We start from the raw sequence: 27,335 nt of genomic DNA, 5'->3' as shown, positions 1-27,335 counted from the left end.
TATTGGGCATTCCAAGGAATTATTAGACAAAATATGCCTATCAGGTATCTATTGTGTTCATTATTTTTTACTCACATGCAAGTTGGGGGATTCTGGGTCTACAATTTCGGGGTCCTGAAAAAGAACTGTCACCTTAGTTCTTTAGTTCATTAGATTGCATGTAGAAGCCTCTCAAATTGCAATGTGTAAACACAATATTAACTCACTCACATACTCTCCCACCCCATCCATCCATCCATCCATCCATCCATCCATCCATCCATTCATCCGTCCATTCTTTTTCTTGGCTTTATATGTAATAATAACGACTCTTTTCGCCACCAATGGAAAGACGGAGAACCGCTTTATTTCTGTTTTGCTGAATGGGTTAAGAGATGAAAGTTAAGCGATGAAGGCAATTTAACACGGAAGGAAACAGAAATACACTGAAAAAGAATTATTATAAGCTTTCAAAATGACGTGAAAAAAGGGAGCCACTGACCAAACGAAAACAAAACAATGCAAAACGATCGTGATAATACACCCTAAGCAGCCGGTAAAGAAAAAGCAAACACGATTGCAAATATCGCCGAAGTTCTAGAAGAAGCTGTATAACATGACAAGATATAGGTAGGGGGTCCCCCTTCCCTAATATCGATTTTTATTTTGAGGCATTAAACAACCGTGGAAAATACATTTTGACCCAATGGAACAGAGGAAACAACAGAAAGTTGTCCAACATTGTTTTCTCTTTCGTAAGACAGAATTTCCTCTAACGAAATCAGCTAGTTTTATTTTATTTATTTTAATTAATCCATGCTTTAGCAAAAATGCCATTTTAAAAAAGAATCTCCTGTCTTCACTAATAAGGTCTAGGGATGAGTCTATAGCTAAAATGAGTGCATACACGAATACATTTATGAAGAGGGTTTTCTTTACAAAATGTTGATGTTAGCGCTGGAAGAGGGTTCAGGGCGATTTTCAAAGATGCTCTCTGTGTCCAGTCGGGTTTGAGATTCTTTTGGTGCACCGGCAAGTAAAAAAACTACAGACAAACCACAGAACTCTACCAAACCCCAGCTGGTGCAATAGACACTCTAATGATGATAATACATCTAAAACAAAACAAAACCACATCTCCGAATTTTATACTTACTGGGGGGGATGGGGACGCTTCCTTGGAAATTCCATTAGGGAATTGGTTTTGTAAGACAAGGTGAAGTTTGACTTATTGAAGCCGCTGAAACCCTCTAACGTTAAATCTTTATAAAAAGAAGTTTTCTTATCGCTTGCTTTATAGAAGATTACTCCTTCACCCCCCCCCCAAATAACTTATTTAGGGCGCGATCGTTCCAAGGGGGTTTGAGTAAAGTGATAGAAAAAGACCCTAAACTCTTATTTTAAAAATGCAGATTTTTATTTTTATTTTATCTTACTCTGAACTAAACCCTACAAGAATTATTTGCTTCCCGTCTTCAGAAAATCTTGCAAAACCAGGCAACTCCATGTGGAAAGATCAAAATATGCCTATCAAATCTCTAAAGAACAACCGCTTATCAGCAGGCAAAATGGTATAAAAATCTTATATAACGGTCTATGAAATTAGATTTCTCTGCTGGGACTGTTTTATCTAGAAAGCTCCTGAAACATAGACATCAATTTCTTCTCTCTCTCTCTCCTCTCTGTTTTCCACCCTCTTATTTTTGTTATGAAAACTTTCACCACATAACGGTATTATTTCGAGAAGTGGTAGCTCAGAATGAAGGTATGCAAAGGCATGGGAGAGGGAGAGTGTGTTTCCATATGTGTATTTCTCGCCAGTTCTGGAACTAACAGGTACAGACCCCATTTTACATTCCTAAAAAGCCACAGAAAACAAGCGGAACATTCACCAAAGCACAACTATGAACACATTTCCCCCTGTAAAAACAAGTAAACAAAAATCCGTACACGCATCATAAAAATCACCTTGTACTAAAATTACTTACCTACCTATTTCCTCTTCCCCAAGTCCCACCAAACAGGGGTTGGGGGAGGAGGCTAGGGAGAAAACTATTTTAAACAGTCATATGGGAAACAGAACCCCATGTAGGGTGACTTTAAAAGGAGTGGGGTAGGACTCCAGCAGAGCTTTCCGAGGGGAGAAGCCCCTTCTTCCGAGTATGAAAGGGTTTTTTTTCCTCTTTTTCTTTTGTTATAAAGGGTGAGGATGTACAACTGTGGGGTAGTTCCCAGCCCCAAAGCCACCACAATCCTTTTATGCCACTCAAAGTTCGCTTTCATGTGAACATGAAAGATGGATCCATGTTCTCCAGGAGCAATGGGATGTGGGGGGGGGAACATCCCTTAGAAACATTCAAGTATTAAGATTTCTCAGCAGAAACCTGGGTGAAGGAGAACGGGGTGAGTGGATGGGAAGAAAAGAAAACGATCCAGAGACCCCATACCATACTTGGCCCCTGAACGGTTTCCGGAATAGTCACTGTCACAATCAAATTATAAATAGCCGGGCATTGAGAACAGCCTTCTCCTCACTTTTGCAAGGCTAGAGTGAGCCCCTCCACCACGACTACAACGTTTTTGCCCGCTGGCCCACCTCTTGTCCCTTAAAAGCTGGAACCAAACTTGGTGGGAGAGTAGAAGCACAACCAGCAGGAGGGAAGTTCTCCTGCGCAAGCCCATTGAAAGGAAGGAGAGGTCGCTCCAAGCGTTGCGCCCGGTTGGTCTCAGGTTGGCTTCTCGCATGCTGCCAAAACTGATCAGGAGGTGGGCTTTGTCTGTGAGAGTGACATCCCCCTATCAATAATCTTCACTTAGAAAAGCCACTCATCTGCCCCCAAGTGAATTTATTTTAAGGAAGCGGGGTTGAGTGCGGTAGGGTTAGGGATTACATGTGCACTGGGACTTCCTCTGACCCTCAAGAAATGGAGGCGAAGTCCCAGAAAAGTTGGGGACTTGAATGGTTCCCATCTTTGACATTCCTACCGTGTTCTCATTTCAAAGCTGCTTGCTCAGAAGAACGTCCAGGTGAAAGATGGCCTTTGTTTAGGGCCAGATCTCTTGTCAGGTTTATTTATTTATTTATTTTAATTGGAAGGACTGGTTGAGGGGCTCTATAAGGGCCATCCAAGAGAACTACTTATGTGTATAGAAGGGACCAATGTCAGTTAGCTCGGTATTGGTAATACACCCCCCAAAGAAAAGACAAGAAAATGTGTCCCATATTAGAGTTACCTCGTCAATAATCTTTAACAATGAGAAAGACCCAACGCAATGAAACAGGTGCGCGTTCATATTATGTGCTCCGTGCATGCAAACCACGCTGCTCTGTTTCTGCTCTGGCGTGGTTTTGTCGTCATCTCAAGCACCGCTGGGGAGTCACTGCCCATAAATACAGCATAGAAGTTTCGAGAGGGGGCCGAAATTGGGGAAGAGAAGAGGGAGGGGGAAGGGTCAGGAAAGCCATCATTCTTTCCCTTGCTCCTTGTTCATTTTCTTCATCTTCATCCTCCGATTTTGAAACCAGATTTTGACTTGTCTTTCGCTCAGGTTGAGGAGCCTGGCCACTTCGTGTCTACGGTCCCTGGTGAGGTACATATTGAACAGAAACTCTTTCTCCAGTTCCAAGGTCTGGTACTTCGTGTAGGGGCATCGTTTCTTCCTGGAAGAGCGAGCGTGCAACCAATTGGCTGCAGGGTTACCTACAAGAGAGACACAGCAGAAGGCCCGTCAGAGAACGCCACCAAAATCCGTCCCCCCCCCCGCCTCTCAGCAGATCTCTGGGCCGACTTCGGAAAAGGGAGAAAATTAGTACCCACGCGAAAGGGGGCACGGAACAGAGTTTTACGGATTGTAACTGCAAGGCCGCCTTTACAAAACGAAAACAGTTGCACAAAGCGGGGCTACCAATATGTGAACATTTCTGTGCAAAGAGGCAAATATGTATGGGGGCAGAAACTGAAGGAAAACTGAACAGAGGCGTTTTCTGACACCGGGAGGTGGTTAGAGATTCTAGCAAATGATGCAGCTATTGGAGGAATGGAATGGAATGAAGGAAGGAATATTTCTATGTATACTGTCTGTAGATGGGGGGGATCATTGAAGGAAGGAAAGATCTATTGTCATATGAATACTATGGGAAGATATGTCTTTCCTGCGCATCTTTGGGGGAGAGAGTGCATGCGTTGCCTATGGAGCCAAGGGTCATACATACGAACTGATTCATATAAAACGGAATGATGGAGCACTCCCTCTTCAAATTCTGCGGCTTTCTTCTAATTTACTTTAAAAAGGGAGTGTGTGCGCGCGCGATACACTAGCTAGCCTACCAGCCCGGGGAACGAATTGCCGGCTGTAGTCTGTTTGCCTGACCCAGAAAAAGGAGTTCACATCACGGTCTTCTCAACACCTCAAGATACTGCCCAGAAGCAGAGGGGCACAATTCACCAGGAAGTTCTCCTGCACAAACCAACGAAGGGCCGGCCCAGTGGACCGTACATTGTGCCCAACGTTTTCGGTGCCCCCCCTTTTGCCCCATAGTAATTTAAGAAGCACCTTCACGATAGAGCGTTATGGTCCCTCTACGCGAGGCAGAGCAGAAGCAAGAATGAGGCTGGAATCCATGTCTAGGCTTTTGTTTTTGGCGTTAGGTCTACTCGGAAGTAAAGAAGAACGTTGTGATGGAATCTTAGGCAAAATAAATCTAGAATATAGTTGTTCTGCACCGGCGGGTCAATATTGGTTCTTTTTCCTTGGCAAAAGTGAAACACTTGTGGAAGGATAAAAGATATCAAACGGCAAGTGTTATAGTCCAAAGCCAAACTTCTGTCTGGCTTGGGGTTTCTCTTCAGAAAGACGGGCCCGATGCCATTTCCCTCTAAGAATAAAAGGAGGTGCATTCTGTCAAAAAAAAACACCAAACCGGTTTAGCTTTCCCCTGCCTTACCAAATCCGAGCAGCCGCTTCCTCAACAGAAGTGACTGACTCTAATAGGCAGAATTAAATATTAAAGAAGAGGCGTGCTGTTAATAATTAATACAGCTACCTATCTTTTAATGGCATTTGGATGAAATCTCCACCAATGACCCTCCTTTTAGTTGTGTGTGTGTGTGTGTATGTGTGATTTCTTGGCACTTCAGGGAAACATGTCTGCCACAGGAAAACAAGTTTATCTTTTATTTCACACTATTCCCCAGACAGGAAACAACAACAAAAGAGAAATGTTCCCCTGCACGCTATTTTTTTTAAAAGAAAACCCCCAGCACGGGCACACAGTTATGTGTACATACACAAACGAGACATTCCTGCAGGGTGTGGATTCAGCATAGCGCAATGCCTTCCTAATGGCAAAAGAGCAGCCTTAGAAACAGGATGAAACGTCAGACATTAACTTCTGCTTCTGCCACAGACTTTTGTCTCTTCCTTCCCTCCATCTTTTTCTTCTTTCTTTCTGGCTTTCCTTGAGAGAGGGGGGATCGTTCTCTCCATATCCGACCAAACATACCTTCTAAGCTAGATTGCACAGGACGCCCGTGGGCAGCCTGGCCCTCTGGAACCGAGCAGTTTTCTTGGACAAGATTTTTATCTATCTTCAATCCCGGGGCTGGGGAGAAAGATGGGGGTGGGGAGGAGGGTAAAGGGGGGCACATAAGCTTTTTTTAAAAGCACCTTTCCACTTCTTCTCAATCCTTCTCTTCAGTCACTGATCATGATTTCCTGCCAACGTCCCAACACAAAACGCCCTTTTTCGGGGCCCCTCCCACTGTGCGAGGCTGAGCGAAATACTGCTAAGGCATACAGAACTGCACTAACAAGCACGTCCCCGGTAAAATCACCATTCACACTGTTTCCCCCCCTGTTGTTCCAGATTGGGCTCTTCCGTTGTAAATAATAATAATAATAATAATAATAACAATAATAACAATAACAATAATAACAATAATACATGTGTTTTTTAAAAAGAAAGATCCTTTGAAAAGGAACGATGACAGAAATCAATATAATAAAAATTTTCTCCAAATGTCCTGGGGAGCTGTCACCTTGGAGGAATTACTTAAACAGAGACTTTAAGCCGTCTAGTATCTCTTTTTGCACCACCAAAATACTGAACCAGCCTCTATGGCTGTTGGAAACATCTCCCACTGGGGAAAGGCGATTGAGAAAGGATTTTGAGCTCCCTGTTTCTTTCCATTGAGGAAGACGTAAGAGGCAAAGATGATTCGTATGATATTTTATTGCACCTCCACCCCTCGCCAAATCCTTTCCCCTATATTTTTCCTCTTAAGGGGGTGGGGTGGGGAGAGGGAAAGGGAGATAATAGCCACCACCCACCACCAGGTTGCAAAATGAAGCACACGATTAAGTTTAAGAGTTTACCAGTCTGTTCCCCTTTAGCAAATAAAAGACCCAATTAAGCTCGTTCCCCATTTTACTGTTTTGTGGAAGCCGGGAAGACTTCGGCTCTGAAATATTCATATGCACGTCGGGTGCATTTCATAAACAAACAAACATCAACAATCAGGAAGAGAGAGTGACAGAAGAAAGTGCAGCGGCGTAGGGAAGCCGGGGTCCTTCAAGGTAGATAAGGGCACCCAGTAACAAAGCCCCCTCCTCACTTCTCCACGTGAACTCCTTTCGGTCCCCTTTTAAAAAACCAAAACCAAAAATCTTCTCCCTTGTCTCGTTCCTCCTCCCCTCCTCCCCTCCTCCCCTCCTCCCCACTGCCCAGAGACGCAGGGTTGTATCCAGTGTTAGTCCTACTCAGAGAAAACCCATAGAAAATAATAGACATGAATAACTGAGGTCCCATTCGTTGTAATGAGTCTACTATGGGTAGAACTTAGCTGAATCCAACCTACACACACACAAATCTACACACCCCAATCTTTTCTTATTTTCTCTATCCCCCTCCTCCCGCTAATTTTCATATATAAGGAATAAAGACCAACGTTGTAACTTGGGCTTCTTCAAACCACAAGGTGAGGAAGATCGAATCGCATTTCCCCCTTCTTCTGAGATTTCAATGACTTAAATATAAAATCGGAATCAGCGGCAGAGCCATCGATGCCGCCCCCTCCCCTGCCAATGCTAAAACCGCACCAGTGAGAGGATTTTTTTTTTTGGTGGGGGGGTTGTAGTAGGGTAGGAGGCGATTTCTCTTTTAAGACCTGATTTAAAAATAAGAAAAAAGAAAAAAGCTTCCCTCGCCCATTGTGCCGTTTTATGACACTCCCTCTTAGGTTTTTATGCTGTTTACTTCCTCACTTTTTATAACTTACTTTGATCTGGCCTGCTTTTGTCCTCGCTTCCTTCACAAACTTTATTGTCCTCGAAGCTGGGCCTTTGATTGGAAGCGATCCCTTCCCTTCCAGCAGAAGTTTCTAAATGGTACTCCTGTGTCCCCTGTTTACGGATCTCCCCGGGGTGTCCCAGCAGCGGTTCTGTTTTAACTGGTCCCTGCCCGGCTGCTATGTTTTCTGTTCTGGGCACGGGGTCCAGCCAGCTCCGTAGATACCTGCTATCGGAGGTAGGGATGTTTTGATGCTGGATGTAGGGATGGTAGACCGAAGGAAGGGTAGCAGCCGTGTGTGGCGTCAGAGGCGTCCAGGAAGCGCTGAAAACGGAGGATTTGGGCTGGAAACTACAAGAGGGGAATTCGAGGTGTTCACTGTGGCTAGTTTGCCTGGAGTTTGAATATTGCCCGGAAGAGAATTTGGCGGCGGGAGAGTCTTCGCTGTCATGACTTATAATGGAGTCGACATAATAATTGCTAAGAGTTCCAGAAATGGACATTCTTGGACATCATACGAGCCCCACGGTTCAATGAAGGGGAAAGCAAGCAAGCAATAAAAAAGAGAGAGTAGATCTCTAGTTTAGCTGGCTCTATAGATATTAGGGTATACAGAGGGGAAGCTGTGAAAAAAAAAAACCCACAGGCGACACTCTCGCTTTAACCCCCTTTCCTCCTCCAGCATCAACTTCCTAGCCAAGAAAAAGTACAGTCGGGACTGCCGGGTTGGGAGCTTCCAGCAAAATGATTGGTCAAACTTTTTTCGTGAGGCTGATAAAGCGTCAGGGCAAGCGTAAATCAATCCTAGCGGAGGGGGTTGCGCTTGGCTGTCAAACCGCCCTCTGCATTCCATATCAAGGATGGATTGTGTTATGTTGATGCAATGTTGCAAAACGTCGGGAGTTCAGAAAGCACGAAACGTACAGTGCAAACGGGAGTGGGGAGGGGAGGTAACGTGGGGGTGGACGCTGGGGTGGGGGGTTAATAGTTTCCCCCTCCCTTTTTTTAAAAAAAGCTTCTGAAACATGAAAGAGAAATGCTGAGTTTTGCCCTCTCTTTGCCTTCAGTAATACTCTTCTGGGGAGTTCTCTTTCCATACACCCCCCTCCTGCAACACTCCCCCAATCTATAAACTGTAATTCTAGACTCTCCTCACTCTCTTTCGATATGCCAGGGTTGTTTAGCTGAGGGAAAAGACCATATAAATTGCTCTGGCTTTTTTCTAAAGTTTTCTGGAAAAATTAGGAGGAGTGATATCTTTGCAGGGTTACAGTGGAAGGCTTAGAAATGTCGGTACGGAAGATGATGATGGTCATTATTGTTATTATTATTATTATGTATAGGTTGTGGATTGGAAGTGAACTCCTGATAGACCTTTTTTGGATGATTTCCTGAGCTTTTTGCCTTCCTCTCCTTGGTTAAACATGACTGTCAAGGGTGTGCATAGAGTAATGTCTATGTGCAATATATATTAAACACTGCTGCATGTGCATTAGATATGCGTCTCTCTTTCTCTCTCACTCTCACTCTCACTCTGTCTCTGTCTCTGTCTCTCTCTCTCTCTCTCTTTCTGTGTGTGTGTGTGTGTGCATCTGCATGTGTATTATGTATGCCTGAGTGAAGTCTATAGCCTATAAGTGAAACCCATAGCAAATGATAAGCATATAATTAAAACACGTCTGGCCGCATATGCTTACATGTGTAAGTAGCTTTCTTTCTCTGCATATATGTGGCATGTATATATATACACATATACACAAAATGAAGGTATAGGTTTCAAATGTTTCGTTCATCTGTTTGTGTATATATCAATTTGATCTCAAGATTCAGATAAACAGACAGATAATCTGTAGGGTCCCTACTGCAATCGCCCGGTGGTGTTTGTGGGTCTTTTTAAGCAATGGAGAGGTGTGGGGCAGGCGGGGTGCTGGGAGAAGAAGCTGGGTCGCATCGCTGAAATCAACACACTCTCTCGCCTCCTTTCCTCCTCGCCATATACACGCACTTTAATTTTACTACCCTTGTAAAATGTCCAATCCAGTACTGATCCTCTTTGTTTCCTTACAGAAGGCGTTAGACTTGAGACGGTTAAATAGTTGAATAAAACTTACATTAGCTTTCTTTGATTTTTATAGCCTTGAATTTACTGCCTGTGGAAAAGGAGGATGTTTAAAGGGGGAAGGAGGCGGGGGTCTTAAACATATCAGTGCACATCTTACTCCGTCGATCCAGTTAAGCCGAAGCCTTTTGGATTTCAATCAGCGATCCCCCTATACACCTCAACGCGCATTTGTTCCAGAGGAGTCTTGTTCAAGTCAACGGCTGTGGAATATAGGTTGACAATCCAGACCCTAAACACATTTATGTGAAAGTTTTATGTCCACTTATCTCAGTGGAATTTACTTCCAAGTAAGCATATTTAGGACCGTAGGGCATAGCAATAGGCCTAAAATGTGCTTCGGCTTAGCTGTCTTGCAGACCTAACTGTTCGTCTCTGTCAAGGAGCAAACACAATGTCCCTATCGTAAATTCGTCTTTTGCAACGTGGTGGGTACCGTTTTCTTTCTAGCTGAGCAGGAAGTGCTCGGCAGAGGTTTTAACTGGGCACAGTCCTCAACCCTTCCAGCACTAAAAAGAGACAGAGAAAGCGAGATCCTGAGTGCTCACAACAAGGGTTGTCCAACGCCCTTGGTCCAAAAGGCATTCAATAATGGTGAAGGGGGAAGGTATATTCTGTGACAATGGAAAGGCAAATATAGTCCGGACCCGCGCATCTGCTACGCAACTGCTCCCATTGAATAAACTCTGCTCACCCTTATGGAACGTAATGCTTGCCAGGAAGAGAATAAGCCAAACATCAGCAAGAGCGTCACGGACAAAAGAAGGCTGTCCTGTTCCTCAAGTATTATTTTCGTAAGGGATGAAGATGGTGTGCGCGCGCGTGTGTGTCACACAAAAATATGTTGGTATGTAGCAAAATAGATTTGAGATGGATGAAGGAACATATCGACAGATAAAAAGGAAGAGCGAGAGAGCGACAGAGAGACCTTAGCACAGGTTTTATTAAACAATTAAGAGAAACCAGAGAGAGAAAGTGCAATCCTGAGAATACTTACTTGAAAGTAAGCTCCTTTGAGACCAGTGAAACCTACTTCCGAGTAAAATATGTTGAGTGTTAGGTTACGAGGCGAGGGGAGGGGGAGAAGAAAACAGATATGATAGGTTGGTTGACTTGGTGGATTGCACATACATTCATGTCCATAGATAGAGGATTAGATAAACACCTGGAGCCAATATCTAAAACACTGTCTCCATCCCATCTTCCTCAAAATATGCTTTCCTTTGGGAAGGAAGGAAGGAAGGAAGGAAGGAAGGAAGGAAGGAAGGAAGGAAGGAAGGAAGGAAGGAAGGAAGGAAGGAAGGAAGGAAGGAAGGATATAGCCCGATCCTATGTATGTTTACTTTGCCATTAGTAAGTTCAATGGGATTTACTTCCAATTAACACTCTACATAGGACTACTGCCCCTGTCAAACTTAAAACATTTTTTCTCCTCTTGGAGAAAGTTGGTCACTCACAATTGGTGAGTGACAATAATGCCTAATTTTCCCACTGAAATGATGGGACTTAAAACGTGCTTAACCTTGGCTGGATTGTGCCCCCACCAAAAGAAATCTATTAGGCAACAATAATATGTACAATGAATCATGTTAGTATTTGAAATTTTAAAAAATAGTCAGTTGCAGAATTATTATGGGCTTCGAGGATATTCAAATTCTACTCGATTTTACTTGGTAAATATTTGGAACTCAGAGTTCTAGGGGTTTTTGCGTCCAGTGCTATTAATCTGACTTAAATTCCTTTATCTCTAGTGCAATCTTGCAGACAACAATACAATCCCACAAAAACAATTCCTTAAAATAATATCCTGTATTTATTCAAGAATAGAGATTCCCCACCCCGCTTTCAGGATGAAAAAGGTCCCAGTGTAATTAAAACTGAAAATCAAGCATGCATTCTGTTTTATGGTATTCCAGAAATTACTGGTGTTTAAAAAATCAGTCTGATTTGAAGGCGTTCTTCAGATCTCAGAGCATCAGAAAAATATAAGAGATTATTTAAAGGAATACAAGCTAGACTGGTGGGGGTTTAGACAAGTAATGGATCAGCAGACTTTTTTTATTGTTGTTGGGGAGGGGCTTAAAAAAAGTAAATAGCAATGAAATTTACTGAACATTAATTGAAAGGAAACACCTGTTCAATGTTTTGCAAGATAAATTGTCCATGTTTTACCTGTAATAAATATATTATTGGAAAATCCTCAGGCACCTCCTATAAATAATTATGGGGCTTGTCAGCAGCCAAGCATATAATTTTCTGGAGTGTATAAATTCATACAAAAATGATTTCAGGAGAGTTACCCTGAAGTAGAACCCAGGGCTTTGAGGGATTCCCCAGTGAAGGAAACCACACAAGAAGACCTGCAAAAGGCATTTGCCTTCCTATGCACTGGAGGTTTACCCAGGGATGTATTAATTTTCATTTCTTCTCCCTTTTAAAAAATATGCACTGCCACGTAGCTCAACTTCTCACATCCTTTTGCGGGAGGCTAAATACCAGGTCCATTTGGATGTTCTGTTTTGGGTATATTTCCTTCAAGGAATTATCCAAAAAAAATTTAAAAAAAATTAATACCAAACAGAGATGCACGCTTGGAAAACACAGAGAAAACGGAAAGATTTCGTCCAATCCTCAATATTTTTTAAAGGACAGTTTACTAAGGACACAACAAGCACTTCGACAAGATTACAGATTTAATATAGCGGTCACCATGCAGCCCTCAAAATTTCCCAATCATTAACTCAGTTAAACTGGAGCTCTATCGGTGGGACTCACATCCTAGAGATCTGTCTGCTTGGGTCTGGGTCCTACTGTGGACACGTTCTGGTTTGTGAACTGGAGTATATTAGACAAATACCGTTAGTTCAGGTAGTAGATTTCAAAGATAAAATGAGACATTCCATTCCATTAATTTCTTAAATAGCTTTAAAGACCTGTGATATATCTACAAAATAAATGGAACGTCTATAGCCAACGAGCTTAACGGGCTTCTTCCATTATTATTATTATTTTTTAGGTAGACTACAGTGGACTGTTAAAAAAAAATCTTCATTGTTTTCGACTTGGTGGGGGGAGAAAAAAGTCCAAAGAGCATTTCTTATGGAAATTTACAACTGCCAAATCGTGCATTCGCACGCTAACCTTCGGTTTGATGTTTTGCATGAGGAACACAATTCCTTTTTAAAAATCTAGTAAATTTATTTAATGTGCAGACGTAACTCCTTTAAGACAAATTATTTCCCTCCCGCAATTTTATCTTCTGGCTGTATTATAATCTCTAGGGTACAAATTATGTGTGATCCATTTTTCACTGGAAAAGTATTTCAGTGGTCAGACTTGGGTCCCTATAGCTCTCGAAAAACTGATTAGCAAGTAGTGCTTTTATTTTTAAAAGATTGCAAGCCTCCATAGGCGGCACCAGAGAGAGGGCTAGGAGGATAAGCAAGCGCGCCTCTCACCTGCCTCCCTGCTTCATTTTTCTTTTCTATGTTTCAGAAATCTAACATATGGGACAAAGCTGGTCTCCCCTTCAAATGCTCTTTGCTCCTCAATTTTTTTTTCCCCTTGTCCTGGTGCCGTCACTGTCTCCAAATCTCTTCCTGCAAAACGGACTCATTTAATGATCTCCAGCTTTGGGCTACTTTTGTTTGGGGAGGTGGTTGGAGATCCGAATGCTGCACCATCAGGCTTCTGCAGCAGGCCCCACAAGGGCTTAAGGTTATTTTAATACTGCAGACGCTGAGCATCTGACTTCTGAGTCTTAGAAGGACAGCTCTTTTGAAATCGGAGAGAGGATTACGAGTTTATGACGTTAATTGAACAAACACTTTGGCCTACATGCATTTGATTGCAAGTTAAGTCCCTTTGATTACAATGGATATGACTGTCCAGGAAGTGTGTTTAGGCTGTAATCCTAAATCCACCCTCCAAACCGTATTGTGTAGTCTGATTGGCTAGCCAAGGGCTACTGTGGATCAACTGGGAGGCGAACTATGAGCCCTCGCGGACTTTCAATGAAAAAATATTTTGAACACAGGCGATAGCTTCGTTGAAGGCATGGATGAAGACCCATTGAAATGTTCCTTACAAGAAAACGTGTTATAGGGTCTTGGTTTAACAGTGACCTCCTAGGGAAATAAAGTCGTGAGTGAGTTTCAATCAATTCAATTTCCTTACTCCTTACTCCGAAGCAGAAGTGCTTAAATTAGAGATCTGTGTCTGCTTCAAACCAGCTAATTCTGCAGAACCAGGTTGTGGATCCGATTATTTTGAAAGTATTTAACAGTAATACATGTTAAGAGTCCACCTTGTGATAGTGTCAGACTCGCCTTTCAACTCCTAAGCAGCTTCTAACATTTCTTCTTTTTAATTTACAGCTTAAAAACGTCACACATACACACACACACTTTTATTTCTAAAAATCAAAATCCCAAGACAAGCACACAGAAAACACACTTTAAAAAATGATTCATTTGCGATAGTCTGTTATAGGTTATGAAAGGAACTTTAGTTCGGGGGGGGGGAGTCCCGCAGTTGAAAGCTCTATTTTATTTTAAATAGAATATGTTTTCGTAACTTTAACAAAAAGAGAGAGCTACCTTTCTCCATATCCTGTGCTAACCCAGAGTTATGAATGCTACAGTTTTGCGTATTTTTAAGTGTGTGTGTGTGTAAAGTACGTGGAGAGAAGCAGGGAAAAGGGACACAGAGGGAGAGAGGCAAAATTCCTTCTGTGAAGGGAAGCAAAAATGCAGACCTTACTCCAGGACCTAAAATTAAACCTAACTTTTAAAACACAATTCCAAGTGAAGTTTGTAATCATGGCAGTTAATAAAGCGGTTCGAGATCCTTTGTAGGCCTGGGTGAGTTTCATGAAGGAAACCCAGTAAAGAAACCCCAAAGGATGGGGGCGGGGAGCACAACATTTCATAATTTTAGTTGTCTGGGAAAGAGTATGTTCACCCCTTAGGTATAGATTCGCAGCATGTATCTCCGAAATGGGAGGGGAGAGAAAACTCGAATCTGAAAGTGAGAAAGCAATTGAAGTATTCACAGCACCCAACCACTTGAATCCATACCTCCTGGCATTAGGGTTGCTGCAAGGTGCGTGGCTAGCTTGGATGCAAATCAGTGGGTCTGAAGGTGTGTGTGCGGAAGAGAAGGCTAAGTCCACTTCTTTCAGAGTAAATTCAGTGGAAGCGGGTGAGACTTACTGTCAAGAAAATCCACGGAAGCTTGGGGCAAGCGGAAGTATAAATTCCCTTCAGCACGGATGGAATAAACTTTTGAGTGACTAAGTAATTTAAGGAGCAAGGAAAGTGAAAGTTATTGATTGCAGTATCACTTTCATTTTCTGTTTAAGATAGCTTCGCAGTTCAATTAAGTGATAAATCGCTAACTTACACACACACACACACACACATACACTTTGAACATAGTTACTTACAAAGAAGTGTTATTGCTTCTAGTGGAACTTTCAAGTTCAAGCCCCGATCCACTGTTAATGTAGAGGGAAGTTCTCCTGCAAAGCCCCATAGGATCTGTCCATAGAATTGGCATAACGTCTATAGAAGCTGGTGGGGAGCCTGAATGAATTTAGGGTGAGAGTGCCAATATTCCAATGGAATATCGCTATTATTTGTTGTCATGGACTCCTACTGTTAATCATCAACAACCAGCTACTTTGGGTCAACTTGGTTGTATGCTGAGCAGCTAATCCTCTTAAAATCTGTAGGAACTCTCCGAAGGCCATGATCCTACAATCCTTTGAATATAACTTCAAAGTAAAGCTATCTTGATACTTTACTTTCTATTGGCATCTGCCCAGAAAATAAAAGTACGGCCTGTCTGGCAGATCTGGCAAAAGGTGTTTAAGATTCAGAATAAACGCCCTGATGTCTCCTTAGATGTATACGTGTGAGCGAATGTCCAAACATTATTTAAAGCCATGAGATGTGGTGGTTGGTGTGTGACCCCCCCTTCCCTCCAAAAGGAGACACGCATATACGCACAGGCACGCACACACAGGTACTACCCTTAGGTTTCTGAAGTATTGCTTCCATATAATCTGTAGCAGGAAGCCTCGCTTTTAAAACGGGGCGGGGAAGAGGACAGAGTCACAGACACATACTTAGACACAGTTCTTTTCCAGTTGTTTTACATTTGTAGAAATAAGTTAACATCTTCGATGGGAAGGAATGGGAGACTTGGCCTCCAAAGAAAGAAAACAAGAAGGTTGGAGACTGGGGGAGGGGGGAGAAGAATGGTGAATTTCAGACACTGGATTTGCCAAAAGTTACCCTTCATTGTCTTTCATATGTGGTATGTGTGCGTGGAAGGGGGGGCATAACCCTCAGGCCCAGCAGTGTGCGTGATTTCATTTTTGCAAAGACCTGCATTTATGCATTTATGTTGCGCTTCGCAAAGGCGTGGACTCTGCTCCAGGTAAGACCGAACTTAACTTACTTTCTTACTTTGGGATGGAAAAACAAAGCTGCCAGAAACCGAGAGCAACAGACTGAAAAGTTATCTCGGAATGGAATTACAGTTGTTATTCCAGCAGCAGCACTTCTTCTTTCTCTACCGCCCACCCCAGCAGTTCTGTAGTAGTTGGGGTCTTCCCAATTCTCTACAACGCTTAGTTTGAAATGATATTTTAGTCCCAGTTTTGGTAGCGTAAGAGTTTTTCCCCATCCCAAAAGTGATCACAAACCCAGTTTTAACCGAAGTACTTGTTAGCAGAGACAGTTTAAGGCTGCCCCCTACCAGAGGGCAAAATCCCATTGAAACCAGTGGTCAGGATATGGTGTACATGTGGTGAGGTCCTGGGAATTAGCCCCAATTGCCTAAACTGAAGTCCTCGGGCTCAACTGGGTTGTGGGCCGCGCCGTATGTCAACCGTGGAAGTGTTTATGTATTAGAATTAATCTGCGCAAAGAGGATACTGTTGTTATTGAAATTCCAGTGCTGCAATCCACAATCTGTTTAAAGTCCTGCTCTAGCTAATTGGACGGTTCCGGAGTGGATTGTTAATTGCAGCCAATATACATCCATAGATTTACAACCCCAATATTAAGCATGAAGGTTTGGAAATAAATCCCATTGATTTCAGGGCTGGTCGCTTCCGGGTAAGCCTGTTTATAGTCCGGTGATCCGAAACAAGTTTAAAAACAAAAACCAGAAGGAAATATCCGCAAAAGTTTCTCCCTGAAACTTTTTTCAACCATTTCTGTGTCCCTCGTTTCCAAAACCTGGGTTCACAGTCTTGATTTGTAAGCCTGGGCACGTTTATTTGCGGGCAAGTCTCTTTACTGAAACAAACAGAACATACTTCTAGGTAATATGTTCAGGATCCGGCTACAAGAAACAAAACAAGACACAATTTGCCCAGTACAAATTGTGGAAGGCCTTTTCTTTTCAGCGTCTCTCCTTTTCCATACCCGCTGTCCTCTCCTTCTGGAACTGTTGTCGCATGTCTAGGCATAAACTTTCTGACACATTTCGCTGCCTTTTTGCTGATCATAAATATCCGCAGCAGGGCCTTAGAAGAGCAAAAAAATCACAAGCAGGTTAGGAGCCATAAAACAGCAGTTTCCCCCTTTCCAAGTTCGCTTGATTCACACAAAGTTTAGACGTTTTGGGAATCTACTACCAGGTCACGCAGGGCTCCCCTGTTGTGGGCGACGATCCTAGGTGTAAGATTCCCAGATCTGGAATGAGAAAAGAAGCCCCACTGATTTAAAAAGGAAATTGCTTCCATGAAAGCTGCTACCAGTGCTATCCTATGGTTGTTTAATAGGAAGGAAGTCCAACTGAATACAATGGGAGCAGACCCAGGTAACTGGGTGTAAGACTGTAGCCTTCCTGAGTCTCTTTAAAGGATTTACTTTCCAGTACATGTGTTCAGAATCCTAATAAGAATGGATCAGAGCAAAGGTCCATCTGGTCCAGCTCCCAAGAGTGCCATTTAGAGAGGGCAGGGAACATTCCCCTTCCCTAGCCCCTAATTTCAGACTTCGTGTGATCATTTCTCAGGAGCCCCGTATATCTCCGATTATTAAGAGGCATTAAAAAAATTAATCGCAACAAATGCTGTTCAAATGCAGTCTTTGATGGTGATCGTTTTGTCCTGGGTTCTTGCAGTTTAATCTTGGACATACAGGAAAGCAGGTCTTTGAACTTTGGGATGTTACTTGCCCTGTTTCTGTATTGTTCCCAAGCCTAAAATGGTGCCCCAGCCAGTTCTGTGCTTCCAACGGCGGCCAGCCAGATGCCCCTCTGAGATGGTGATATAGTTATCAATGGGAGGGGTGTGTGCCAAACTTCTTTCGTTCTTTGGAAAACTAGGTCATCATTGCACGATCTCAGCAACAATGTTAGCAATAAAGCCCCAACGTAACAACCTGCTGGTAAAGTCCTAGTAAAATTATCCGCATGAGTAGTTGGGGAGTCACTGAAAGATAGGTGAAAATTCTATAATTTTCGTTGGGATGTTCTTCCCAGGAGAAGTGCTTTAATACAGAGGTCACAAATCCAGCGGGAAATTCTGCACAAATCCGGTTGAGCGGGCTGGAAACCATGCAAGAGCAGGGATCTCAGTTTTCACACGTGACACTAAAAAGTACCTTTGAGTGCTTTGCACCACGTGTGAATGTTGTTAGGGTGGAAGGAAAAAATGGAACGTACATTCTATCCCATCTAGAGTTTACATTCGCATTCTGGACCAATTTTAGCGTAACTGGATTGAACCTCAAGAGACACCATTCCAGACTACCTTAATGCAATGTGTGACAAAGCGCTTCATACAACTTATTAAAGGGTCTGTTTGTATCGTTTGAACGCTGTGCAAAGCATGGCAAATCTTCACCTTCAGCATATTTTATTCTGCTGTATTACTGCCAAATTGTCCAATGGAACTTCCTTCCACGTAAGGGTGAGGGCGGTATTCTGTTATTCCTTTCCTTGCAGTTTTGTTTTGTTTTTTAGTTCTGTCAACATACCCACTATTTATAACACAGGTAACCCGAAACGTCTGGAATTAAGACATTCTGGTCTCATTAGGACCCAAATTGGCTTAAGGCAAAGTACCTGAACAATTGCACGGAGGACTTTTTCTTTTTTTACAGGTGGGGAGGTGCTCCCTACGACCTTCAATTCTCTCGCTCTCCCCTCCCCATTAGACATACTCTGCTACTGCGTAGATTGTCGGCCAATCATAATCAGATTTGTTGAAATTAAGTGCTACTGTATTTAGATCACGTGGAATTAGCCCAATTTCCTAAACACCTTCCCCTGAATCGAAACATACTGGACCCAAGTCACCAGGAAATTCTTTTGTACAAGCCCCACGGAAACGTCTTGGAGGTCTGCAAGAGCGCATTTAGGTTGCAGTCCTATACACACTTACCTGGGATTTACTTTAGAGCAGACATCCATAAATTGTGCTGTCAAGGGGACTAGAGCAAGAACTTTATTCAGAAGATACATCCAGTGGTTTACTTAGGTCTTGATTCTATGTTTACGTTACAAACTGAGTGGTGCCCGGGCTCAAATATCTTTCGGATACTGGCTGTCAACTGGAAGTCCTGCCTTCAAATCCTAGTTGTGTGAAGAATACCAGTGATTACACGTGGAGAAGGAAAAGCAGTTTGCACATACTCAGAGGCTTTCTCTGTGTGTCCGTGGTTTGTTGGCTGGTTGGTTATGTGTGTGAAAGAGAGAGATTGAGTGAGGTGCCACTTAATGCATATGTAGCTGATGTGTTAGATATAAGAGGGCTGCGCTCTCCCTGATTCAAAATAAATCTTGGGCTATGATGGGATGCAATAGATAGGAAAAGTAGGCGATAGCGTGGGGTAAGGGGCAAAGCTTCTGTTTGTGTGAACAGTAATGATAGTGAATATTGGAGACCTGGAAAAAATGAAAATAAATCAATACGAAACATCTGAGTGAAGAGGAACGTATATTTCTGGCAGCTAAAAACAATATGGGGAGGCAGCGATTGTAAGTTGTTATACTGGTTGGTGCTTTCAGACTGCAACCCCGAGTGGAATGTATATTATTCTGATTTGATTGTTTTCAATATTTGGAAAGTTATGGATACAGCAGATTCATAGAGATATAAAAGAGTTGATGTTTATACTTAATATTATTGCCTTAAAACTCAAGAACAAGACTTATCATGTGATTGTTGCTGTTGTGAAAAAAAGTTTATAGAAGGCGGATTTCAAAAGCTATATGTAAAAGTTGAACATTTGGTCTTGTGTCCTAGGTATGAAAAAGTTCATTTTCGTTGTGATGTATACGCACTCTCTCTAACATTAAGATCAATATCCTCTAGGGAAATTCTCCTCCACAAGCTTTACTGTGAAGAGCTGCACAAAAGTAATGTCCTTGTGTACCTCACAGTCCTTTAGTGTAGAGGAAGCCAGGGTCTTATGCAGAAGAACTTCCAGGTGCATTGTGCCCTTATTTCCTAAAAACAAAACAAAACACCCTGTCCTTAAACGCAAATGGATCTAAATCCACCTCCCTCTTTAAAAAGTCAGACAAATTCCAGATAAATTGTGTCATTTGCAAAATAGTCGAAATATGAAGTAGTGGCGCTGGACTTGCTGAAAGCTGTTTTTAGGGTGGGCAAAGAGGAGGAGGAAGCTAGGGCTGAAATCTGAAGCATTGTGTACTTACTGAGAAGTCAGTTCCACTGAAACCATCATCGAAGGGGGGTATTTACTGTGGAGCAGCAAGGACCCCCAAGGACCCCGAGAAAACTTGAAATGTCTGAGAAGGCTAGGGCTGAAGTGGTTCATTTAGTGTAGATGGGGAACTTTTCTAGATCAGACTTAAATGGAAAGTGGACTGCCTTCAAGTCGATTCCGATTTATGGTGACCCTACGAATAGGGTTTTCATGGTAAGCGGTATTCAGAGGGCGTTTACCATTGCCTTCCTCTGAGGCTGAGAGGCAGTGACTGGCCCAAGGTCACCCAGTGAGCTTCATGGCTGTGTGGGGATTCGAACCCTGGTCTCCCAGGTCGTAGTCTAACACCCTAAACACTACGCCACACTGGCCTACCAGGCCAAAAAAAGCGGGGGGAAAGGTAAACATATGCAGACAAGCAGAGGACAATCCCTTGGGAAATTCCCCTTTGTGAAACTTAAATGAAATGAAGGGAGCTGGGTAAGAGTGCTGCACGCCTCTAGCGGAGAGGGAGCTAGGGGGAGTTGCTCCCCTAATTTTTCTGCCCCCTAAATTTCTTTCTACAAAAACTATTTATTACAGTTTTTTTTCTCCCCCCCTACTTTTTGGGTACCCCTCCCGAACTTTAGGCTGGCTACGGTCCTGGAACATTGTAGTGTCATGAGTTTCAATAAGATTCCTGCAGGAGACCTTCCCGACAGATTGTGCCCACGGGTTGGGGCACCTTGTGGGATAAAACTGAGCTAACAAAAGATTCCCATAAAGTGAAGGGGAATGACTGGAACACTTTAAAGGAGGGCTTCCGGCATACGAGGAAATGGACTATTGCCTGCCAAAAAGATCATGCCACAATAAAGGAGCAAGTCCTCAGCACTCTTCCTGCCTTTATGGTGGGAATCTCTCTGAAGGTATCAGAAGTACAGATTACAGATCTTTGCCAATGGGGTGTTTTTAACCGCACGGTCAGCCAGCTACTGTGAGACAGATCTGGAGGAATGGAGAACTTGGATATGTTCTCCGATGTGGGAAAGGAGGGGGGGCTGTCTTTGTTTTAAGTTACTCCCAGATGGGCCAACGATTCTTGTGAACACGAGCGCCATAGTCTAGGTTATGAAAGCCCAAAGGGAGCTTATCTGAAGTTAAAAAAAACATTTTTGAACCTCTTTCTGGCATATGAACGCACACCCTAAATCCATTTTAGGTCCGAACACTCCGGGCTACAAGGAGGATCACCTCTGAAAGATGAAACAGCTAAAACGCCATGCAGCTTAAGAGGCACGATCAAGCAGGAAGTTCTGTGCCGGCCCCATCGAAATGAGCGAAGAGCTTCCCCCCCCCCATTCATTCCCACGAGGCTGCTCGCGCAGGATTTCGTTCACTCTCGCCTTTATTTCACCGCACTGACTCGCACCAGCAAGAGTTTCCAGGAGCCCAGGACTCCTGTTGCTGCTGAGTTTGAAATTGTTAGGGACTTCCCTTTACTCTCTCTCTCTCTCTCTCCCCCATCCCTCCCCAACCAATCACCCGCGAATCCACTGGTGAGGGAGAGGAATTCTTAATTCACAGGCCCTGGTTTGGGTAAACAACTTCAGCAAAACATTTGTGACTTCATCTAGTGTAAACACAGAGCGAGGGCGGGGGTGGATCTTCCTAGTGGTCCCATTCCTTCAAGATTTGCTGAGCGGTTTCCGACGCACTATACATTCGGCACAAAAGTCCTCCCTCACGGCTTCCCAGGAGCCGTGAACGAAATAAGATTTGTACAGCACTTTGCAGGCCTGGAATGGCTGTCGATAGAATCAGAAATCTTAAGAAATCTCCACCCCATCCTAAAAACGCCCACCCACAATCACACGCCCTGTGAGGGGAAATGCAAACAAGCAAAAAGGTCGAGGCGAAGAAACTGGAGTAAATCAGGTAGTTTTATGTTCTTGTGTGTTAAAAATGAATTCCCAACAACGTGAAACTACCTAATTCACAAAACAGTTCTAGTTCATTCCTGCGTGTCAAAGGCTAACGCGGCAGCCTCAGAGCGGCCATTTTGTTTGGCCTCAGATGGATGCGGTCGCTTTCTCTCCCCCTCCTTACTAGAAAACCGTTGCTAGGAAACAAAGGCCACGAAAGGATCCTTTGAAAAGCCAAATTAAAACATAAACAAATTCCCCAAAACAAAAAACCCAACACAACACCCCACCATTTCCCGAAACCACTATGCAAATTCTTTCCTGTATATGGAGAACGTCTAAAACGGATCTGTCCTGCAGGATTTTAAAAGCCTAGGAAAAACGCACCAGGGGGGCGACAGTAAATGCCGTTGACTTTGAAAAACAGCGCACTATTTTCGGATCCTAAAGTTGAAAAGGGGGGAGAAGTCAGGGAAGTATTTTTAATGTGCCATTTACAGAAATCGTTCAGTGGGTTTGGCAGTTAAAGAAGCAAACATTTATGGTTCGTTTCTGGAGCGCATGTGTAACCTGAATTTGCAAATAACCCACGACCAAGCGTGCAGGTTCCAGCTTTGTAAACCCACAAATCCAACAAAAAGAACCCCCTTTTTCCCATCGCCAATGCACATTTTTTAAACATTAGAAACCAGCGGCTTGCTCTCCCTATTTAGGCGCAACCTACAGAAATACAAACTGGGGGAGTGTTGCGAAGGTGGAGTGAGAGAGGGACGGTGTGTGTGGACATAGGACATTTTAAACTTCTTGGTCGTGCCCATTCCTGACCTTAAACAAAACAGCTTTGGGATACAGTTGGAATCTCAACAAACAGCGGAAAGTTCTCCTGCTCAAGCCACATAGAGACCAACCGGACCTGAGTAAGAACGTCCTGGATTATGCCTTTGGGTTTTGTTTGTTTGTTTGTTTTTTAGGCTGCAATCTTAACCTCACTTATCTGGGAGTAAACCCCACTGAATTCAATGGGACTGTGTAGACAGGATGAGGATTGCAGCTTTGATCAGCCCTTTGCTTCAGTCAGATTCAAACGCTTTTCTCATGGGTAGGTGTCTCCTCCTAAGAACCGGGTCATTTCTTGACAAGGTTTTTTTTACGTTGCTAATATTAAAATGTGAATTGTACAATATATGGCACAGGTTGTGTCTTTTTTAAGTCTGGGCAAAATTAATCCCACTCCCTTTTCTTAAAGAGTTTTGTGCAAGAGAATGCCCCTGAGGCAAGAATTGTACTCACTGAATTCATTCACAAAATGGTTACTCTTTAATTTCTTTGAAAGAGAAAGGAAGAAGGAAAGAGGTAGGCAGGAGCTGGCAGTTCAGCCTGCTCCAACCCAATGCTTCAGTTGTGGAAGAGGGGGCCTTACACTTTAATCATGAGTGCTGTGGGGAGGTGAGACTGTGGTCACTTGAAGGTAAAGGAAAAGCACTCTGTTCATGCCCAGAGGCACTTTCATTTTATTTTTAATTCATCCTTCCCCCCAACACACACACTTCTTTAACTGAAAACATTCTTCTGGGCTGAGTCCTGACTCCTATCTGGTGGTTAAATAAGGATTCAGGGTGCGGGTTTCTCTCACACACAACCGTTTTAGGATGATTAGGATTCATGCCTAGATGTCCCAACAAACACAGATTATGTTGTGATTATGCATTAAATCCCTGCCTACCATCTGGATCCCTTTTTTGGATTTCTGTTATTTGAGGATCTTGCCCTTTCCCCCATGTACTCTTTCTTTCTTTAGTACATATGAAAATGGAAAAATGGAAATGGACTGCCTTCAAGTTGATCCCGACTTATGGCTACCCTATGAATAGGGCTTTCATGGTAAGCAGTATTCAGAGGAGGTTTACCATTGCCTCCCTCTGAGACTAGTCCTCCCCAGCTGGCTAGGGCCTGCTCAGCTTGCCACAGCTGCACAAGCTAGTCCCTTCCTTGTCCGCAACTGCCAGCTGGGGGGCAACTGGGCTCCTTGGGACTATGCAGCTTGCCCACGGCTGCACAGGTGGCAGGGTACATAACCCCTGAGCCACTTACTGTGGGGGTGATCTTTAGCTGGCCCTTTACACCCAGGAGACATGAGCAGGAATTTGAACTCACAGACTTTGGACTCCCAGCCAGGGTCTCCTCTCCACTGTGCTATACCAGCTGTATTTAGTACATATATATCTCCCCATTTTAGAAGTTGAGTAAGATAAAGAAGGAAGCACCCTCTGTACACTTACTGGGAGTGAGCTCCCTTAAAATTGACAGAACTTACAGCCCCATTAAATGTTTAGGATAGAGGAGCCAAATTAGGATAAAGAATGGCTTCCAAATACTGCTGGGGAGATATTGGGAGTGTTGGATGTGTGGCAAGAACAGCTCCTGTTTGGTTCTCTTTGCATTCCTAAGGGGAGATAGAGAGAGGGTCATCCAACTGGCTAGACTGCCTATCCTTACCTGTCTTTTTCTACCTGTCTTCCTTCCATTGGTAACTGAAACTCTCAGGGATCTGACCTCACCTCCATCCTCTTCTTCCCTCTTCTTGGACCAGACAAGGGAGAGCAGATATCTTCCTACTGTCCCTCTCCTCTAGCATGGGGGCAATGATAAACCCTGTCTATTGCGCCGCCAACTTAATTAGTTAGCTAGAACCAGAGTCTTTCCTATTAAGTATGTATTTCTATTAATAAAGTAGTCTTTTCTTATTTTACTAAGTCTAAAGTATCAGTGGTTCAAAGCAAGGTAAAAGCTTTCTTTCTTTCAGGTAAAATGTACACACTCGTGCTGCACAGAATGCTGAGCAAACTACACTCAGCTAAACTCAGCTAATTTTACCTAATAATCCAATAATCCAACAGGTCATGGGCACCAGAAAGTAATCTGTGTTGCCTGAGCTGAATAGTGTGTGGTTTTACAAAGGAGACTAAGAAACATGGCTGAAGCATCAGCATCCTTCCAAGTGATAGAAGTGATAGAAGTGTATAAAATTATGCATGGCATTGAGAAAGTGGATAGAGAAAAGTTCTTCTCCCTCTCTCATAATACTAGAACTCATGGACATTCAAAGAAGCTGAATGTTGGAAGATTCAGGACAGACAAAAGGAAGTACTTCTTTACTCAGTGCATAGTCAAACTATGGAATTTGCTCCCACAAGATGCAGTAATGTCCACCAGCTTGGATGGCTTTAAAAGAAGATTAGACAAATTCATGGAGGACAGGGCTATCAGTGGCTACTAGCTATGATGGCTGTGCTGTGCCACCCTAGTCAGAGGAAGCATGCTTCTGTAAACTAGTTGCCGGAAGCCTCAGGAGGGGAGAGTGTTCTTGCACTCGGGTCCTGCTTGCGGGCTTCCCCCAGGCACCTGGTTGGCCACTGTGAGAACAGGATGCTGGACTAGATGGGCCACTGGCCTGATCCAGCAGGCTCTTCTTATGTTCTTATGTTCTTAAACTGCCCTAGGAAAGCTGGATTCAAGGAATTACCAACCATGGAGCATTTGAGTTAAAACATACCTGCAAAGGGAAGTACTATGGAGACAAAGAAGGATTCAGACAAACTGGAACAGGTTCAGAGTGTTGTGTAAATTTTGGTAGAACAAGAGCCCTGTTCCAGAAGATTAGAGAAATGGAAGGGAAATTTAAACCAAGAGTAGGGATGTTGAATAATCAACAGGGGAGCACACTAACTGACTGAGATGTAAAAAAAGGAAGATGGAAGCAATACACCGAAGAACCCTATAAAAGAGATGCCAGGATGATAGATTCATTCACAGAGGAACCATATGACGAAGAACCAGAAATTTTAGAATGTGAGTTGAAAGCTGCTCTTAAAATACTTGGAAGGAACAAATCACCAGGAACAGATGGCATACCAATAGATTTGCTACAAGCTACTGAGACTGAATCTGTCCAAATTTTGAAAAAATCTGTCAAGAAATATGGAAAACTAAACAATGGCCCACAGACTGGAAGCATTCCATATACATCCCAATTCCAAAGAAAAGGGATCCCAGGGAATGCAGTAATTATTGGACTATTGTTAGGTAGAAGTAGAAAATTAAGGTGGATGTAGCAGTATAAGTCCTGAAAGTATTTATTATGGAATAAAACAAAACAAAAATATATCAATATATCAGAATATTGCTGAAGTCATAAAAAGTTTTTTACAAAAGTATATAACAAGAACAATATATAAATATGAATATTGTCTTCTTGTGTGGAACAGAAATAATAAAATAATCAATTTCTTATGCTGTAAGGATATTTTCAAGAAGCTCCAGCCATTTCAAGATGGTCCAGCCAGACGCGTTTCGACACACAGTGTCTTTTTCAATGGCCTTAAAGATAGAGTATACAGCACAATGTAATTTATGCCTTAATATAAGAAAATATTTGATAAAAATATAATGTAAAATATACATACTATAAAAACAGCTCTCAATATGAATTGAATATAATACAGTATCCAATGAATTCTATAGGATATAAAAATGTACACATGAATGAGTAAGAGAATTAATACAAGAAGAATATATCACAAAAAAAAATTTACATAAAAGAGAAAAGTTATTTTTTTAAAAAAACTTACATTTCAATCAATGCTTATAATGCATTATCCTTGTCCACAAGTTTTTTATAAGCTCTGTTTTTGATGCTCTTTTTATACAGATTGAGGCCAAAAGGCTGTGATGTTCTGGTTAATTACTGAGCACCAATACATCTGTGTGGATTTTCTTAAAGAGATATAACAATGAGTAATACTGCATACTAAATTTTTAAAGAAACCAAACAAGTGCTAAGTGCAATACATACATCAATTATATTTCTGCTTAGAAGCTATGTTATGGAAGTGCAATCGCCTTATATGAAAAAGAAAATAAATGAGATGAAATAAATTGAAATTATAGAATGGGTAGCCAGCTAATTTCTTCATTGAGACAGTATGGGCTTATGGTTTTTAAAGTATAAATCCAAAATTACTCCCTTCTTAGCAGAAAATTGTTCAAATTTTTACCTATTCCTTTACCTTTTTCTATAATCCAAAACTTTAAATCGGATTCAGTATGACCCTGATTAATAAAATGATTAACTAGTGGGGCATTACGTCTCGAATTTCTGATACAACTTTTATGTTCACATATCCTGATTTTCCTAGTAGTCTTTCCTACATAAGAAAGGTTACAAGGACATGTGATACCATAAATAACCCCTTGTGTATTGCAATTTAAAAATTCTCTAACATGAAATTTCCTATTATTGGACATATTGAAGAAATGTTTAGTCTTATTGTTATTATTATACACACTGC

The 27,335-nt window shown here is 42.5% G+C and overlaps 1 protein-coding gene across 10 annotated transcripts; it reads right to left on the bottom strand.

Moving 5' to 3' along the window:
• Nucleotides 1-370: 370 nt before the first annotated feature.
• On the bottom strand, nucleotides 371-26,697 carry HOXB9 (homeobox B9). Of its 10 annotated transcripts, none has more exons than XR_009758425.1 (4): nucleotides 26,616-26,679; nucleotides 18,793-18,983; nucleotides 17,038-17,095; nucleotides 16,651-16,926 (listed from the first exon to the last, which is right to left on the bottom strand). XR_009758425.1 is itself a non-coding variant. In XM_061589737.1 (3 exons), the coding sequence occupies exons 1-3, from the start codon at nucleotides 7,768-7,770 to the stop codon at nucleotides 3,445-3,447; spliced, it is 849 nt and encodes a 282-aa protein (XP_061445721.1). In that variant the 3' UTR covers nucleotides 371-3,444. The 10 variants fall into 10 exon arrangements, 2 of the variants coding, with proteins under 2 accessions (XP_061445721.1, XP_061445722.1); XR_009758426.1 differs by adding an exon at nucleotides 19,787-19,860 and having other exon boundaries at nucleotides 16,651-17,095; nucleotides 26,616-26,678; XM_061589737.1 differs by lacking the exons at nucleotides 16,651-16,926; nucleotides 17,038-17,095; nucleotides 18,793-18,983; nucleotides 26,616-26,679 and adding exons at nucleotides 371-3,680; nucleotides 5,483-5,581; nucleotides 7,257-7,770.
• Between the last annotated feature and the right edge of the window lie 638 nt (nucleotides 26,698-27,335).

This window comes from Rhineura floridana, chromosome 11 (assembly GCF_030035675.1).
Source record: "Rhineura floridana isolate rRhiFlo1 chromosome 11, rRhiFlo1.hap2, whole genome shotgun sequence".
NCBI lineage: Eukaryota > Metazoa > Chordata > Lepidosauria > Squamata > Rhineuridae > Rhineura > Rhineura floridana.
The sequence above is the reverse complement of the archived record's forward strand: the minus strand, read 5'-3'. Positions and strand labels throughout refer to the sequence as shown.

Coding starts and splice junctions, on each gene's coding strand:
- HOXB9 (XM_061589737.1), bottom strand. CDS start 7,770: ATGTCCATTTCTGGAACTCTTAGCAATTATTATGTCGACTCCATTATA. Junction 5,582..7,256: donor CAAAAGCAGGCCAGATCAAA/GTAAGTTATAAA, acceptor CTTTCTCCCCAG/CCCCGGGATTGAAGATAGAT. Junction 3,681..5,482: donor TGTGCAATCTAGCTTAGAAG/GTATGTTTGGTC, acceptor TCTCTCTTGTAG/GTAACCCTGCAGCCAATTGG.